Source organism: Eretmochelys imbricata, chromosome 7 (assembly GCF_965152235.1).
Source record: "Eretmochelys imbricata isolate rEreImb1 chromosome 7, rEreImb1.hap1, whole genome shotgun sequence".
Classification (NCBI taxonomy): Eukaryota; Metazoa; Chordata; order Testudines; family Cheloniidae; genus Eretmochelys; species Eretmochelys imbricata.
Window position 1 is genome coordinate 18,195,280 of NC_135578.1, and position 19,578 is coordinate 18,214,857.

Sequence of the window (19,578 nt, forward strand, 5' to 3'; positions counted from 1 at the left end):
GATGACTGGCCTATAATACCTTGGGTTGTCTTCATTCCCCTTTCTGTAGACAGGTACTATATTTGCACTTTTCCAACACTCTGGATCTCTCCCATCCTTTACAAGTTCTAAAAGATGATTATGAATAGCTCAGAGATCTCTTCAGCTAGCTCCTTAAGTATTCTAGGATGCATTTCATCAGGCCCTACAGTCTTGAGGACATCTAACTTGTCTAAGTAATTCTTAAACTTGTTCTTTTCTTGTTTTAGCCTCAGATCCTACCCCATTTACACTGATGTTCACTGTTAGTCATCCAATCATTGCTAACTTTATACGTGAAAATTGAAACAAAAAAGGCATTTAACACTTTGGCCAATGCTGTGTTTTCTGTGATTGTCTTTCCTTCACTGAGTAATGGGCCTACCTGTCCTTGGTCTTCCTCTGGCTTCTCATTTGGATTTGTAAAATGTTTTCTTGTTACACTTTATGTCCCTAGCTAGATGAATCTTATTTTTTGCCTTGGCCATTCAATTTTGTCCCTACATGCTTGTGGGTTTTTATTTATATTAATCCTCCATAATTTGACTTAGTTTGCACTTTTTTAATGACTCTTTTTAGAGTTTTGGGTTGTTGAAGATCTCCTGGTTAAGCCAGGGTGGTCTCTTACCATACTTCCTATCTTTCCTATGCACTGGGATAGTTTGCTCTTGTGCCCTTAATAAAGTTTCTTTGAAAAAACACAAACTCTCCGGAACCCTTTTTCCCCCTTCAGACTTGCTTCCCATGGGATCTTACCTACCAATTCTAGGAGTTTGCTAAAGTTTGCGTTCTTGAAGTCCATTGTCTTCATTCTGTGTTTTCCCTCTTACCATTCCTTTGAATCATGAACTATCATTTCATGATCATTTTCTAAGATGCCTTTCACCTGCAAATACTCAACCAGTTCCTCCAGTTTGTCAGAATCAAATCTAGAATCGCCTCTCCCCTAGTTGCTTTCTCCATCTTCATTCCAAAAACTTCATTTCAAAAGCTTATTAGATGATCACTGCCCTGCTGTATTTTCCCAAAAGATGTCTGGGTAGTGGTGATAGGGGATTTCAACTAAGTCCTGTGTTTTGGATGATTTTGTCAGTTGTTTAAAAAAAGCCTCATCCACCTCTTTTTTTTGATTAGGTGGTCTATGGTAGACACTTACCATGACATCACCCTGGGTTTTTTTACCCCTTTACCCAGAGACTTTCAACACGTCTGCCTCCCACTTCTACCTTATCCTCAGTGCAAGTGTATGTATCTTTGATATACAGGGCACCACCACCTCCCTTTTTCCCTGTCTGTCCTTCCAGAACAAGCTGTACACATCTATACAAATATTCCAATCCCACCAAGTTTCTGTGATGCCAATGTCGTCATAATTGTGATTATTCACCAGTATTTTTAGTTGTATATTCCCCATATTTCTTGCATTAGTAAACAAACGTCTAAGATGTTCATTAGGTTTCCCCTCTATATTCCTTCTAGTCTTTCCTTTGTCCCTGCTGTGACTGCCCGTTTTCTGCCCAGATTCCAACCTTTCACCCAGGTGTCTCTGTTTTGGACTTGCCTGTTAGCTTTTGTCTCCTACCATAAAACCTAGTTTAAAGCCCACCTCAGTAGGTTAGCCCATCTATATACAAAGATACTCTTCCACTTTCTTGAAGGTATCACTTTGAACATTCTTTACCTTTCAAAGTTGATCTAAGTGCCTTATGCTGCTTTGGAAAAAAAGGCAAAATTTATATAAAAGTTCAGTATTAACTTTTATTTTTGTACCATATGTTGAAAAGCCTTCTTCCTATACTTATTAGATTTTTCTGTTGTGTAAACTCTAGATATAAGATGACAATATATTTCACAAATGTTGGCATTTGTTTTACAGTGAGGCTAAGCTATCGTACAGTATATGGCTAAGAAACACGGATCAAAACTATCTGCTGTGTCCGTTGTATCGCATTACAAAGTGCAGCTGCCAGTTGCATCTATTTTTGTCTTAGCAGCATATGACTATCCTTGCAAGAACCGATTACTCAAGTCACAGAATAAAGTTGAAATCTCATTCTATGCAGATATTATACTACATTTTACTATTCTAGCTTTACTGCTTGACTTCTTCCAAAGTAGGAGACTATTCACCACTATGACAGACTGTACCCCTTGTGACGGGTTCCCCCCAGGGTGCCACCTGGAACTGGGGTACCAATGAGCCCCTTAACCTACCAGGCGGTGCTCCCTCTCACACTGTACTGCTGTGACAAGCTACAAAGCCCTCCAGCCTGCACTTTCAGCAACATGCGTACAGGTAGGGACACACTCAGCTGCAGTTACAAGCAGGGTCTCTGACCAGCCCCTGCACGGAAAGCTACTCCCAGCTCCTCAGGTACGTCCCCACTCTGGAGTATAAACCCAAAATTATACGGTCTTGCACTGCACAGAGAACTGTGCAGCATAAGCTCATAATATTTTCCCCCTCCCTCAATGTGTAGAGGAATAAGCAACAGACTTCTGCCCCTGAGTTATGATTCCCACATACCTCAGTCCAATTCACTGGTTTAGATAAAGCAAAAACAAGTTTATTAACTACAAAAGATAAAGTGATAGCAAACAGATCAAAGCACATTACCTAGCAAATAAACAAAAACTGCAAACTAAACTAAACAGATTGGCTATGAATAGCAGATTCTCCTCTTAAGAGATTATACAAGCAGGCTGCAGATTCTTAAGGGGCAAACTGCACTTGCTTTACAGTTTGGAATCCACAGGTGTTTCACTCGCAGGCTAAAAATCCCTTTAGCCTGCGTCCAGCACTTTCCCCAGTTCAGTCTTTGGTCCTCAGGTGTTTCCAGGAGTCCTTTTGTGTGAGGAGCAAAGAACCCCAGATGATGTCACTCCTTCCCTTATATAGCTTTTGCATATGGCGGAAACCCTTTGTTTCAAAACTTGGTTCCCAGACCAGTCTGTGGAAAAATACTGATATCCCAAGACGGAGTCTGGAGACATGTGGTCTCATCACATGTCCTTGTAGCAGCCATCACTCACAAGCTATTTGGAGTGTTCACAGGAAGGCTTCCCAGGAGGGAGATAAGCTTCTCCTAAGGCCTATTGTTTTTTCCTACTGGCCCATTGCCCTGGATAGGCCCTTCCCCAACCACCATCTAGACTGAAAGCATCTTGTCTAGTGGGCATTACACAGACGTAACTACATTTGAAAAAACATATACACAGTCAATATTAATAACTTCAGATACAAAAATGATATATGCATACAAATAGAATAATCATATTCAGCTAATCATAACTTTTCCAATGACACCTCACATGACTTATCTTGCATAAAATACATTATAATTATGTCAGAATAATATCACTGTGAAGACTATGGGGTGCAGTGTCACACCCCTATATTCACAAACTTTTACAGGACTGACAAATTTTGTACAAAATATGCTTTGTGAGGTATCATCTGAAAACTCAGTTTGCTGATCACCTAGATAAGTAGCCATTTTTTGGCAAGAAAAAGGATGGTGAGAGAGAAATGTACATTTTGACAGTAACAGTTGGAGGTTCTCATGTAAACAGACTGGCACTTGCCTGAACCCCAGCTGGAGATGATTCTCAAAGAGAAGAAAAAGATACAAAAATGAGGAAGAGAAGACAAACCACCTCTCTCCCCTTATCACTACTCACAGCATCAAGAATGTCTGAAAGACAAAGGAAGTATCATTTAACTAGGGAAGTGGTCCTGGCTGAAGGAATCCAGCCAGACTGCTGTGAACATATGGGGAGAGAAATCTTTTGCTTTAAATTCACTTAGCTTGTTAAGTTAGGTGCTAGTTGGCATTTTACCTTTTATTTCTTTGTAACCAATTCTGACTTATGCCTCATTACTTGTAATCAGTTAAAATATCTTTCTGTACTTAATAAACTTGTTTTATTTTATCTAAACCAGTGTGTGTTTGGATTGAAGAGGTTGGAAACCACCCATTTGAGATAACAGGGTTTGAGATAACATATTTTCTTTTAATGAAATGACAGACTTTCTATGAGCTTGTACTGCACAAAAGGAAAGAGCTGGGAAGTACAAGATGTATATTTCTGGGGACAAGTCTGGGACTGGGTATTTGCTGGTGTCACCCCAGAACAATTCAGGAGTGGTTGGCTGGAAGTACTCACATAACTCAGCTGGGAGTAATTTACACGCTAGAGGAAGTGTGTGAGCAAGGCCAGTGGTTGCTCCCATAGCGAAGCAGTGTAATAGACATCCCAGAATGGAGAATTGAGTTCAGCAATCCAGACTAACCTGGGGAATGTTACTAATGTCTTCTTCACTCATATATTTTAAGTGAAGTTATAAAACATACAGCCAAAATCTGTGGCCTATCCATCTACCATTTGACTTAGTATCCCCCTCTTGCAAATATTTATAGAAAAGTATGTGATAACAATGGTCTGTATCTGGCTTGACTAATTTTAAATGAACTCAGTTCCACACGTCATTCTGACTGTTCCACAATTTACCTGTGTGACGTTATTGACTTGAACTGGGACTGTACAGAACATCGTTGCAACCAAGGTCCTGTAGTGGCATCAAATCTTGTATAAAGGGGGTCAAATAAGGTGTCTAAGACAAGATTACGGTTTGGTGGTTATGATTATGCTATCTGTTTGCATGTATCATTTTTGTATTTAAAGATATAAGTATTGGCTCTATACTGTCTGTATTTCAAACTTATGCTATGCTTCTGGATGACACCCCAGACAAGTTTGTGTCAGTTCTGCCTAGCCTGCTTGATGGCCCATTAAGGACCATCAGCTATACAACTGACCCACTGAGAGAAGGCAGATACACCTTGTGACTCAGCAAGGTATGCAGGGACATGCGTATGGACAGAACTCTGAGGTTTTTCCATGCCATGTGATGGAATGCTTGTCTTTGGAACAAAGAAAGACAGACCACATGGCAAAAGAATATAAAAAGCTGCTGCAGCTCCTCCATCTTGTCTTCAAACCTGCTACATAACTCTGGAGGAACTTTGTTACACTGAAGCTTTGAACCAAGGACTGAAAGACCCATCCCAGCTGTGGATGTACTCCAGAGACTTGATTTGAACCTGCAGTTTATTCTATCACTGCAGAAGGAAATCAAGCCTGAACCAAGAACTTTGCCATTACACTGTATGTAACTGATTCCATTTAACCAATTCTAGCTCTCATCTATATCTTTTTCCTTTTATGAATAAATCTAGATTTTAGATTCTAAAGGATTGGCAACAGCGTGATTTGTGCGTAAGGTCCGATTTGTATATTGACCTGGGTCTGGGGCTTGGTCCTTTGGGATCGAGAGAACCTTTTTTCTTTTACTGGGGTATTGGTTTTCATAACCATCTGTCCCCATAATGAGTGGCACTGGTGGTGATACTGGGAAACTGGAGTGTCTAAGGGAATTGCTTGTGTGACTTGTGGTTAGCCAGTGGAGAAAACCAAAGTCTTCTCTGTCTGGCTGGTTTGGTTTGCCTTAGAGGTGGAAAAACCCCACCCTTGGGCTGTAACTGCCCTGCTTTAAGCAATTTGTCCTGAATTAGCACTCCCAGTTGGATCCTGCCAGAACCAGCATCGTTACAACCTGCTTGTAATTTTATATAATAAACTCTTCAGGGTAAGGCACTTGTTTGATACAGTTACCTATTGTACAGCTCAGTGTCCACTTGCTGAAGTATAAATAATGTTCTATAATTAACCTGAAGAACATGAAGCATAATCAAAGTTGTAGTTTACCTTCTGCTCTAGATTCTTGAGCACAAATCAATCTGTCCACATCTTATTACAACTTGTCTTAAACAAACCCATCAAATGACTAGATTCTCTGGTTTAGAAAATTACCAAGGGCAAGGAATGATTTTTCTATGAACAAGTCATCTTGCTAATATTAATTTCCCACACTGCTGTGCAGAAATATTTTGCATAGGAGAATAGAAACTCTGCAAGTTTCAACTCTCTCTTCCACTATAGAACATGGTCTGCAAACCCACAAAGAAGCTAATGGTTCCACTCCCCCCTTAGCCTGTGGATTTCTGCTCATACCAAATCAATCATTGGCATTCTCTGGATCACAGTTTCAGTGGCACAAAAGGGAGCACAGGATTTTTATTCTGTAGTCACTGGGAAAACTAGCTGCATGTCACTCCCTGGTAGTTTAAAAATGGTGGCCTTCCATCTATGACCCAGAGGATAATGATGATGTGGAGGGACTCTTATTTTCCCAACTAGGGAGAGACATTTTAGCTGCCCCATTAACCTTGGCATGACGTTCTCAAAATACATGGCAATGACAGACTGGATAATACTAAATAATCAAGAATGGAGTAAGAAAGAAAAATAATTCACTAAGAAATAATTATTTCCAACTGCCAAAATATTTAAACAATGGGTTCTAAATGTGGCACCAGATGGGAAAAAGTTACAATAGGATCCATAAATAAGCTGCAACTTTGGAAAGTTATGGACAAATAAAAAAATCCCCAGAATGTACACTGAAATATCCTCACATGGAAAGCATATATCAAATACTAGTAGTTTACTCAACATAAAACGGGGATGATATTAAGTCTTATAGTAAAATATTGAAAATAAATATGCTGTATCGTATGATATAAGGTGCTTCTATTAGGTCGTGAGCTAAAAAATGGAAAAAAGGAAGATATCCATCTAGCTGATGAGAAGAGATAAAAATATTGTATAAAGGAATGAAAGATATATGCATTACTGCAGTTTGCTTTATTCATGCATATGGCCACATTACTTCACATGGTCACTGTGAAAGACTCCAGCTGTGGTCTGAGAATCAAGAAACCAGTCTATCTTTCTTGGGAGCGTATAATGAGACCTCTCTACAGTACAGGACCAAATCCTGTCTGCATCTTGCAGCCCTCAGCAAGTGAGCTGTGCTCTGGGCAGATTCTGGGCATCTAAGGGAGAAGGATTCCTTCTCCTTGTCTAAGCAGAGTGACCAGTCTGCAGTTGCTGATGCAGCAGAGCCCTCTAGCTCCCCCCTTTTGTTTGATCCTGCTCCCATTTCAAGCCAATGGAAATTTTGCCACTCATTTCAACAATAGCAACATCCAGTTCCATTGTGTCAGAAACTGTTAGTTGACTTTGTTTCTTGGATATTATGGATCAAGCAAGTTGATAGAGATGCATTTTCTAAAATATGGAAACTACATTTGAACTGAATACATTTAGCTTATAACAAGCTCCCAGTTCATTATGGATAAATGTGTGAAGTCTGCAGCATAAGAAATGCAAATATACGCCCTGCAAATATATATGCTTTTTTGGTTTGCTTTTATAAATTTAATCTAATTTGTATTATGCTTTCAGTGGACATAAGAGAAATTATCAAAGATATATTTTAAGAAATTGTAACCCAATAGGAAACATTCCGAGCAATGGAGGTCAAATGTCATCCTTCAACATAACTATTTAGGACAAATCTAAAGACCTTTTCAATTTCCTTCTTTCATCAGATATGGTCAGATGATTATTATGTTTGTCATCTGCAATAACCTCTCAGCTGATTCATATCTGAAACCATGAGCTGTCATTTTTTGACAAAGTAAGTTTCAGTAAATAAGCAATCCCTTTTATATGGTGCATCAAAATGCAATTTGTTGATCTGGACGTATCATTTTGTAGAAACATTTACAAGAGTATGGATCTGTTCTGCAAAGGTGTGTTATTGTGATGCGGGGGAGGGGGAGGAGTTCTTGCCACATTTGCCCTTTCTCTTCAAAAAAAGGCAAATATGTAAACATGTACCCTGATTTATATGCTGATCAAAAATGGGAGACTAAAAAGAGACATAGGTAGCTTCCTAACAACCCATCAAGATGGAATATTTTATATACCTCTCTTCCCTCCTTAACCACAAGAACTGCAAACAAATAAATATTCTCATTTTTGTAGCTTCTTAGCAGTATAAATCTGTTCCATAGCCACTTCTATTTGTTACTTTTCCAGCCTAATAGTTGCCTTTGAAACCAGCTATTAGTATCTGGCAGGAAACAAACCCAGCAACACTTCTTCAGTACCTTGCAGCAATGTTACCTGAATTCAACCAAGAAAGTGACATTTTTAGGGAAATGACAGAATGTCCCAGATAAGTCTTTATGGACATTCCAATTGTCTAAAGAACAGGTGCAAGATATATACATATATATACATATTTTGCCAACAGAAGGTATAAAAAATCATCGCAAATCACATTTCTGCTGGGGTTTGAGGAAAACAACACGTAAAATACTTCATATTTTAGCCTTGAGTTATTTTCATCCCATTTTCAACTGCACTTGACAGAATAAAAAGGTGAAATCTATCCTACCACCTTCAAGCCCAATCCTAAAATAAATTGCTGCCCCAATAAACTTCAAAAACAGGATCTCTTAGATTTATTTCCGAGTAGCAGCCGTGTTAGTCTGTATTCGCAAAAAGAAAAGGAGTGCTAGTGACACCTTAGAGACTAATAAATTTATTTGAGCATAAGCTTTCGTGAGCTACGGCTCACTTCATCGGATGCATTCAGTGGAAAATACAGTGGGGAGATTTATATATATAGAGAACATGAAACAATGGGTGTTACCAGACACACTGTAAGGAAAGTGATCAGGTAAGGTGAGCTATTACCAGCGGGGGGAGGGGAGAGGGTGCAGAATGGCCCACCTTGGTTATTACTACAAAGGGTTTTCTCCCCCCCCGCTCGCCTGCTGGTATTAGCTCATCTTAAGTGATCACTCTCCTTACAGTGTGTATGGTAACACCCATTGTTTCATGTTGTCTGTGTATATAAATCTCCCCACTGTATTTTCCACTGAATGCATCCGATGAAGTGAGCTGTAGCTCACGAAAGCTTATGCTCAAATAAATTTGTTAGTCTCTAAGGTGCCACAAGTACTCCTTTTCTTAAATTTATGTTCAAATCACATTCAAAATTATTTTAGATAAGCGAAGGGGAGCTGTAACCAACTCTGTATCATTTCACGCTCGATAATATGTTATGGTCCAAATGTAATAACTCATTTGAAGGAGTTTGCATCTCTTACTAGGTTGCCAACATCTGCATACCAATCATACAATGATACTCGCATGTGTCTTTTCAGAAAGCGGGTGTTTGAGGAAGGAGTCAAGTGGTTCATGCATGAGTATACCCTAACTATTAGGAGTTCTAACTCCTGCCTGCTGCAAAGAGAGCTACAGCTGCTTGCCTTCTGGGTTAATTTTCTAGACCAACAGTTCTCAAACTTTAGCAACCCGAGGACCACCATTTTGATTTTAAAATGTTCATGGACCCCTAAGCCCACCTGTCAGCCCCAGGCCCTGCCCCTACTCCACCCCTTCCCCCAAGGCCCCACCCCTGCCCTACCTCTTTCTACCCCCTCCCCGAGCACACCCCATCCGCGCTCCTCCTCCCTCCCCGTGCCTCCTGCATGCTGCCGAACAGCTGTTCCCCAGCATGCAGGAGGCACTGGAAGGGATGGCGAGGGGTTAATCAGCAGGGTGGTCAGTGGCCCTGGGCATGATTCCATCCCCTCCCCCTCCCTTCCAGAGCCTCCTGCACACTGTTGAACAGCTGTTCCCTGGCATGCAGGATGTGCTGGGAGGAAATGGGAGGAGTTGATCAGCAGGGCCTGCGGATTCCCTGGAGTACCCTCTGTGGACTCCAGTTTGATAAACGCTGTTCTAGACAATGGAAACAGCAGCAGAAGGAAATCATGAGGAAAATGTTACAATGCAGACTACAGCACTGGAAAATAGGTACAACTGAATATTTTATGCTGGTCTTAGTAAATCACTTTTAGGTGCTGTCAGAAATTGTGCTGTCAGAAATTGTGCTTATGAACGTTCTTCTTCTAAACATCACCCATTTCTCTCCTAACCAAGGGCTGTTTTTACACTAAACTTCTAATGATTACTTATTTGATGCTTTCCTACTAATTAACATTCCCACTGATTTCTGGCACCATTATAATCAAGTCAGTGTTTCCATTATAATTTGTTATTATCCAGTACAGCACCATACTTTATTGAGTAAATAATATACACACTTTTAAGAGTTCCAAATTTCATTTCAGTTATGGACTATGGGGTTTATGAAGAGCTGCACCAATCTACTGAACACACATGTTCTTGGGATAATTCCCCAATTAAGTATTCTAAGGACTTCCTTAAAAAATGTAATTCACAATTAAGGCGGATACGATTCCTCTAATATCACCCTCTTATGCCCAACTACTGCAGCTGGCATGATATTCAAGCAGGGATTCCAGCACCAGCGGAGGGACTTTACATGCAAAATTAGTTCAGTCCTCTGGGCATACTGGACTTTTCAGAAATACGAACTAGTCCAATCATATGACTTAAAAAAAGGTCACAGTCTCATATGACAAACTGCAGTATTGTTGCAGAATCCTTCCAGATCTTGATTTCTATTTGCTCTTCCGAGGATTTTAGAAATTTACTGGGGATAAGGCACCTGACTGGGACTCTGAACACCTTGATTCTAGTTCTAGCTCTGCCAGTGTTGTGTGATCTTGGGCAAAACCATCTATCATTCTGTGCCTCTATTTCCCCTCCCACCCTTTGTGTGTCCTGATCAATTTACACTGTAAGCTTCTGGGCATGGTCCATTTCTCACTATGTGTTTATACAATGCCTAGTACAATTAAGCTTGATCTCAGTTGGGACCACAAGACACTACCATAACACAAATAATAATTAAAACATTATTTTCTGTTCTAAAAAATGGTGAGCTTTTAAATGCAGAGGAGTGGACTTCTCCCTCCACACAAAAGGAATCCAAAATGAATGCCTGGAATAAAGTGTGCTTGATTTGTAAAATCTGTGATGCAAGATCTTCCAACATTTCTAACTCCATCGTGTCAGCCCTAACTACAAAGTTTTCTGTTACTTGTTTATTTAAACCAAGCCTTTTTATTTATGTAGAGGAAACCATCAAATGGCCTAAAATAGTCTCAACCAATTATGTCATTCATCCGTGTACTGTACTCACTTATCTGATGACTCTGAAACCATCTCAACTTCTTGCAGATCTCTCAAAATATCCGAACTGGAGCTGAAAGGATAATATAAAAAAACCTTTTAGACTATATAAGCAATCCTTGACTATTATCCAGCACTCCACTTTCAATAATAAATTCATTCTCATGGAACTTATTACAGATCCCCAATTCTCAGGGTGATTCTTAGCTGACTGAGGCTCCAGCATAGGTTAGTGAAGTTAAAGGACCACACACCAGCTGAGCATAGCCAGAATGCAGTATGTTCTGGCCACTTCCCCTTCCCACTTCCTGAACCAGAGATCAGTGTGCAAGCAGGGACGAAGAATCAGCCACATTCGTGGAATTCTCAGCTGGCCAGATCCAACTGCTTTCCCTCTTCTTTGCACCAATCACATAGTACAATGGGGAGGGGCACATATTAGAATAAAGAAACTGGCCCTTTAGTTGTCATTTAGGTTAGCATCAATGAAATAAAGACTCACATGTATTCTGTGAGCACTACCATGGAGGCGGTTAAACATGACAGCCACAAGATTAACGAGTCTCTGAAGATGAGCATAGTAATCCTTGTCTGTTTACAGTGACCATCATGCATGAACAGTTTGACCAGGCAGATTTTAATATAAAGAGATTGTGTCTAGTTTGTTTTCAAAGATAAATATTTTCCTGTCAATTTTTCTGTCAAACTTTTGATAGCAGAATACCAAAATGTCAATTTCTTTATAAAACGTATCACCTCTGTTGAAGAACCACAAATTAAGCGTAAAAAACCCTATCATACTGAACTGCCATATTCCAAACAATAAACCAATGTACTGTCATTTTGGCTTAACTCCACTCCTTGTCCAGCTCTCTCAATCATTTCACAGGATTTTTTCAAGGGTAGGGAACCTGTTCGTGTTATAGTGAACAAACTCTCCAAGCACCAAAATCATGTAACATCATTAAAGAGAAAAGCTTTTAAAAAAAATAATTTCAATATATTGGATCAAAAATATAAAAGCACAAATAAGAGAAAAAATGAAAAAAAACCTGTTCATACTAACAGATGATAAATGTCAGAGTGTCGTACAATTAATCACATTATGGCCACTGTGAAAGCAAAAACATGCTGCTTTTGTGGAGCATCACAAATTTTATTTCCCAGTGATCCCCATCTGAACCTCGTCTTTCCAATCTCCAGCTGATTCCTTCATTCTCAACATTCATATTGCCACTGCATCTGCTCCTTCTGGCCAAACAAATAATCCACTTTATATTTCCTCCTGCCTGCCAACTGCTGCTCCAACACCTCCTCTTGCTCCGTTTCCAACCCTCTCCAGGTTTCCCAATGCGCCTAATCTAAGCCAGTTCTCCCCTGCCTTCTACAACCTCTTACACTCCACACAGCACCAGGATGGAATCTCAATGAGATAGAGTGCCATATTTTTAAAAATAATTAGAATGACTGTGCTAGTGTGCGGCCTGTATATGTGGCTGGGAATCTGTATCAGAAGTTCCTAAATCCCAGTGCAATGCTTAATATACTAGGCAACACTGTCCCAGTCAGTGCTCAAATCAAACATATATCCTTTTCTGACTTCCCTTTTAAAAATTACAATAAAAGGCAAGAGACATGTACGTAAAATTAGAATCTGTTCATCCATTACCAATTCTTTTCTTCTTGCTGCTTATTCCTCCGCTGAAAGTACAATCCTTGATTGCAAAGATTACGATTAGTTGCTGTAGAGATAACTGTGAAATCACTAAAAGGATTAGGATTTCAGAGGAGAAATAAACTACCAAAATCAGATTAAGTGCTATGGAGCAGTGAGACTTCTTATGCAAATATGCCTGCCGTGTTACCGTAGAAAGCTTGGGATATTACCTTACCCACTTTGTGTGTCTGTGCAAACGTGCTCAGTCATAATGATAAAAAGGGAAGATAAAAAGCAGAACCAGTGGAGGTATACAGACAAAATGATTTCAAAGCAGAATGGGTTTTCAAAGTTTCCTGCGAAGCATTAGACTTTTTCCAGTGGTTCCTTTGGATCATTTGTGAACCACTGAATAAAGAATCTGTAATTAACAAATAATATAAAACATATAGACATACCATTATCTGAAATTAAGAGCAGTGATTGTGATTATGGGGTAAATTTCTCCCTCATGCACCAATGCTTGGTCATAGGGCTCGGCACAAGAGGGCTCCATTGGGGCCAGTGGGAAGGAATTCTGTTTCCCCCACAGGATGCAGAATGGGAAAAGAGCTGCTCCATGACTACCTGGGATCTCCACTTGAGTTGCATCTGGCTTACAAATGGACACTTGCCTGGTGGGCTCAGTAACTCTCCATGCATCTGACAAAGTGGGTTCTAGCCCACGAAAGTTTATGCCCAAATAAATTTGTTAGTCTCTAAGGTGCCACAAGGACTCCGCGTTGTTTTTACCGATACAGACTAACATGGCTACTACTCTGAAACCTGTCTCCAGATTAAGCTTCAGCATTCTAAACAAGCTCCAAAGGCTGTTGTGTGAGTTCAAATGTATACAATCAGTAACATGGCTACATAAACATAAACCACGCAACTGATAGCCGTGAATGACCAAGACTCCTCCCTCCCCAAAACAAACAAATGTCTGACACCCCCTCCAATTCCATCCTTCCCACAAGCGGGAAAGTTAAGAGGAGAGGAATGATTTAACGTGACCTATGTAGAAGTCACTTGTGTTACTCTGAGTTCCAATTCAGCAAAGCACTTAAGCACATGCTTAACTGTAAGCACAAGCAATCCCTGAATTCTGAATGTGACTACTCGTGCTTACACACTGTTGAATCAGGTATTGAAACATCAGCCCTGCCACAGAGCACCAGCATATTGTACCAGCTAAGAGCTGCAGAAACAAATGGACTACGATTTTATAAAAAGAAAAGGAGGACTTGTGGCACCTTAGAGACTAACCAATTTATTTGAGCATAAGCTTTCGTGAGCTACAGCTCACTTCATCGGATGCATACTGGGCACAGGCCTGTGCCCAGTATGCATCCGATGAAGTGAGCTGTAGCTCACGAAAGCTTATGCTCAAATAAATTGGTTAGTCTCTAAGGTGCCACAAGTCCTCCTTTTCTTTTTGCGAATACAGACTAATACGGCTGTTACTCTGAAACCTATGATTTTATAGTGAATTCAACACTCAGGGGCTGGGGAGATGGGGAGGAAATAATTGGTTTCTTACTGTGCAATAATTAAACTAATCTGAGCAAGTTAACTAAAGTAAAAAGATACATCAGAGCTCCTAAAAAAAAAGAAAAAGTTAATTTGCCGTGTCCTTTAGCCCCGTAACAAATAAGCATACTTAAACAAAAAAAACAAACAACAAAGTAATTGTTGCCTGTCACATATTCACTTCACTGTGCACAGGTAATTTAAGGATCTCAGATCATTCTGGGTATGTGGGATCTTAAATGCTGTAAATGTCCAGGCACAACAGAGCTCATTAAGAATGGAGTAGCAGGCCTGCCTAGTGGTCTAATGAGAGCAAATTCTGTTGTCACTGAAGGGACCACTGTCTGAGTGCACACCCTGGCACGGCAGAGATTATGTGTTCATCTTGTGGTTATGTACATGCTGATCTTAAATCAATGCTACACTGTTGACTTCAGTGGTGCTACTGTAGTTTTGCACTGGTTTAAGTGATAACCAGCCCACATCCTATATGGGTAAGCAGAAGTGTAACGAGGTACACAGACATAATGAATGCTCACACATTTTGGATGCACAGTGAGGCACACAGCCAGACAACAGGTTTCTGGGTATCTAATATATTGATGTTGTGAAGTGAATTATCGCTTTAAATAAAGGTTATGCTATGATAGAAAATCAATAGCTGATTAAAAAGGCAATATAAAGGACAGAAAAATAGTTCTTATTTCAAAATAAGATTTTTCACTGATAGAACGTTTCTTTCCAGGAAAACAGAACAGCAACAGAGGCGGCTGGCCTCTTCTGTATTTCACACATTGAGACTGAAGGCTTCAAATTTCGTATTTCCAACATACTCTTCAAATCTCTACCACGTTGCCTTTTAATCACATTACCACTATGTTATCATCTAGCTGATCACTTCTGAACAAAACCGCACCATGATTTAAACAAAAGAAAATGGAAATAAGGTGGTGGAACAAATATTGGCTATCAATACATTGCTTGTGCCCCTATTTTTAGTCTGTCTTGTCTATTTAGACAGTAAGATCTTTGACGTAAGGAGTGTCTCTACTTCCAGTACATAGCACAAAGGGACCCTGTACTTGGCTGGCCCATTGGCACTACTATAATGAACACTATTAATAAGAGCAATTTTAAATGGTAAATAGAGTCCAAAATATGGAGTAGGGATTATCGCTGTTTTTCCTTCTTTCATTGGCAGAGTAAATTACCCAATAATGAATAGCTATACAAGTGCTAGTTATCTATTATTATAGATGATGTACAAGCTTTGCACCAATATTAAATACTCACATGGCAAAAATTTTGCCAACCAAACGCCTTCTTTTTTAAAAAGGACAAATCTAGTGCACTTTCATTATAACACAAGGATAGTAAAACATTTTTGACAGCTGGAAGACTAAGAACTTCTAGAATACATTTGGGAGTAGATTTAGAACTCAATGGCTTATGCCTCAGGTCAGTTAAAAGTTAATTATTCTACAAAGGAAACATGATTGACCTCCGGGGAAGGATATAAACTTGATTTATAGAGCAGATACACAACTGGCTTCACATAGCTATACTGTCATCACCTCACTGGGATCCACTCTCCCAATGAGGTCTCCATACAGAACTGTATGTGGAAGTTGAACACCCAAAACTAACTGTCAGTGATTTACAGTGAAAGAGATAAAAGCTGTTAACTAATCTGTCTGATTATCTTTCCTACTGGATTTAGTCATTAGTCCTACGGGCTTATCAAAAGTTCATTACAGATATTTGCACAACCGTAATCTCTCTTTGGTGAGACAAGAAGTTTTATGGTTTTGGCCTGAAATTGGCAATGGAACACTACAGATAAGTTTAACAGTACTATGGACACACACAAAAGAATGACAATTTATGAGAAATCTGTGCATGTGTACTGCTTTCAATTGCTTTGTTTGCTCTCAGCAACAAAGTGAGTTTGGATGGCGTGAGAAAGTTTGCTGTAATTGGGTTTTTTCACAGATCTTAATTTCATTTGATTTTTTAAAATTCTACAGCTATTTTCTATATATAGCTAACTAAAGGATAAGTCTCATTAAAAATCTGCAACACCCAGACACAAAAAGCAGGAATCCTTATTGTAACTCTACGCAATGGAAACTAATGCTGGAAATGTTGTTTCAAATTAGTTTTCTCCCGTTTTAGAACAATAGCGGACACTACTGGCTTGATTTTGATCTCACACTAGAGTAAATCCAGAGTAACTCCACTGAAGTCAGGCATTACACCAGAGTAAAAGCAGTGGGAGATTGGAAACAGGCCCTCTCTATTGCAGGCTAGCTGGAATGATAGCTGGAGGTCTAAGAAATGAGTAGTTATTTTAAAATCCTACCCTATTGTCCCAAATACATTAAAAAAATACTTAAAGAAGTCCTTCCCTCCGGACTGCACTTTGACATGATGGGAAGGTTTGTGTGTTCCAATGATCCTGAGAGCTATGCCGGTGTGAGTTTTAACTCCTTGTATGGCCACACAAGCTAGACAGGTCAAAATGGTATGGCCAGATGAAAAGCAGTCTACTGGACCTCCAGGCTGGGGGTTGAGCAATAGGCCAACAACCCATCTTCGTAAAAAAATTAAGTTATTGAAACAGCATGATAGACAGGGATGGTGAGGCCTTCTTTGCGTCCTAAGTGATATCTGATTGTACGGAAAAGATTCAGCTTTTAAAAGTCACCCCCTGACAGAGCAAGAGGCAGGTTAGTACCTGGATACGATATACTTTCTTTACAGGAAAGATTTTTAAAGATGTGGTTTTGTTACCAATTAGGGCAGACTAAGGCCACTGTCACAAGCAAAGCAGTACGAAAATGAAAAAAAATTGGGCAACACTCAAGAGCAATAACAAATTCATAATATTTGTGCATATTTTACACATGGTTTTGAAATAGTTTTTGACTGAAGTAAAGCTGAGCACATAATGCACTATGTAGTTACTTACTGTCCTAGGGAACATTAGCTACTGAAACTCACAAAAAGCTATCAATCCAAATAGTAACCAGAGCTCTGGAGGGGAAAAAAAAAATTGAAATTGTGGATTTTTTCAACCCAATACTCAAATCAACCCTTACACTGTGTTAAATATGTTGTACTAGAGATTGAGGATATATGCACACACATCCACCCCTGCCTGCCTCTGTGTTCCTAGTGTGAGACAGCAGGAGCATTCCACGTTAATGATTTGCTCTTTGTTTCCCGAAGCAGAGCAGCACATCACGCTGGCTGTCAGAAGGGGGCTTTGAAAGAGGAAGGGCGCATGCCTGCTGCTGAGGGCTGCTGAGTTAAAAAAAAAAAAAAAGTAGAGCGGTCACTGCAGGCATTGCGGGACGCCTCTGGAGGCCAATTACCAGCAATAAAAGCAAGAAAGGTGTTTACATTAGGGTATGTCTACACTGCCCACATTACAGTGCGGCCACGGTAGTGCTGTTATATGGGCAGTGTAGTCACGCTTTATCACCGGGGAGAGCTCTCCTGGCGTAAAAAATAACCACCCCGAACAAGGGGTGATAGCTTTATCACCAGGAGCATGGCTCCCATTGATAAAGCCCTGTCTATCCTGCCACTTTGTCACTCGGGGGCGTGGGGGGGGTGTTTTCACACCACTGAACAACTAAAGTTTTAGCGCTGAAAGTGGCAGTGTAGACACAGCCTACACTGGCACTTTGGCGATAAAACCTTTGCGCAAAAAGCCTTACCACTCTCGTCAAGGTGGTTTTATTACAGCGCTGCAACTGAGGAGTTTCTTTGCAAAAAGTGGCTTTGCAGTGTGTACACCTCTGCTGTTTCATCCTTTGCTGCCTTTTGGTGACAAAACTCGGCAGTGTCGATCAGCCTTAGTTTGCTAGATAGAATACTTTTTTTCCTTTTATAGATGCTGATCATTCACACTCAATCAGGCTGAAACTTTGGGCCCAACTTTTCACTGCCTTACACCTAGTGTTATCATTTACACCTCTACAGAGTGTCGAAACACTTCTATTCTGATTAATAGCTGTTTATGCTCACTTTGCATTTACTTTGTACAAGCGTCAATAACTACACAAGGTGCCAGGCAGCAGGGATTCAAGCCCTAATAATTAATTTCACATATACCACAAAAGAGCCATCAGAGAGTAATGACTTTTGATCACTAAAACCTGTAATGGATTTGAACTAGCAACTAACAAGGAAAAACTGTTATCTCATTCCCAATCTGCTGAGCCAGTCAGTCACCACATTATTTTAATTTCCACTGTATGGTATAGTGCTAACAATTAACAAAGATGCAGCCTTTATTTCACAAAATAATTACTCACGTAACTAAACTGAGACCAACAGCAAACACAAAAATTATAGTCATGATTTTGTTCTCAGTTAACTGACATCAGATTTAACTGTATCACCTTGTGATCAGAATCCAGCCCATGATTCATTACTTGGTCTTCTGTTAATACAGAGAGTTACAGGAGACTGAACACGGCAATTTCATGTCCACTCCCTGTGTTAGCCAAACTTTTCAAGCACTTATTGTCCTTATGGAAGAGCTTATAGTGCCATTTTGCCAATTCACTCACTGGAAAGCAGTGTTTTTACTTCACATCATAAATCTCTCCTTTGCCTAAAAAATAAGAAAATAGTCATCCGCTTCACTATGAGTTAAGTTGTGGCTTTCCCACAGCTCTGACCAAAGGTCCGTGCGTAGTTGCTGCTCCAGGAGCATATTAAGAATCAGATGGTGACTTCTTGGTTCCCCATTTCCTCTAAGTGGGGAAATAAACTACACCAGCCATATATACCAGGTACAGATTACTTCCCCCAGCAAGCAAGCCTTTTGAATATGATTTAAATGTGCACCTAACTTAACCGAACATCGTGAGCCAAACTTCTGAGATCTCATTCAGCTTCCAAAACCACAGACAACTTTTTTGCACAACTGTTTTCTGTTTTGTCTTTATTAAAAACCATTGCTCTTAAGACTTTGCATATTAAGTTTCAACTGAGTGAATTTTAATAGCAGAACTATAAAGCTCTGAAACTCAAGTGCTTTGTAATGGAAAAGTTGAGAACTACAGCAATAGGGGTCTGAACTCATTTGTTGGAGTTGCTCTCAAGTTGTGTTAAGTGCAGATCACATCAGTCTGAAGCACTTTCCAAGTCTGGCTCAGTTTATTCATGGCTGGCTACTACAATGGAATAATAGGCATTCTGCCAGCAGTAACGCATTCTTTTATTGACTAGAGTTTGGATTTGACTATAAAAAAATTTAAAGAAAACCAACT

At 39.8% G+C, this 19,578-nt stretch overlaps 1 protein-coding gene across 5 annotated transcripts in view; it reads right to left on the bottom strand.

Moving 5' to 3' along the window:
- RAD18 (RAD18 E3 ubiquitin protein ligase) overlaps positions 1–19,578 on the bottom strand; it is a 130,231-nt gene that overhangs the window by 26,573 nt on the left and 84,080 nt on the right. For all 5 annotated transcript variants that reach the window (XR_013346690.1, XM_077822455.1, XM_077822454.1 and 2 more), the window contains exon 12: positions 11,075–11,137. Coding sequence is in view for 4 of the 5 variants with exons in the window: in XM_077822455.1 (XP_077678581.1) it covers positions 11,075–11,137 (63 nt within the window). In the remaining variant the exon portion in view is untranslated. The remainder of the gene's footprint in view (positions 1–11,074; positions 11,138–19,578) is intronic.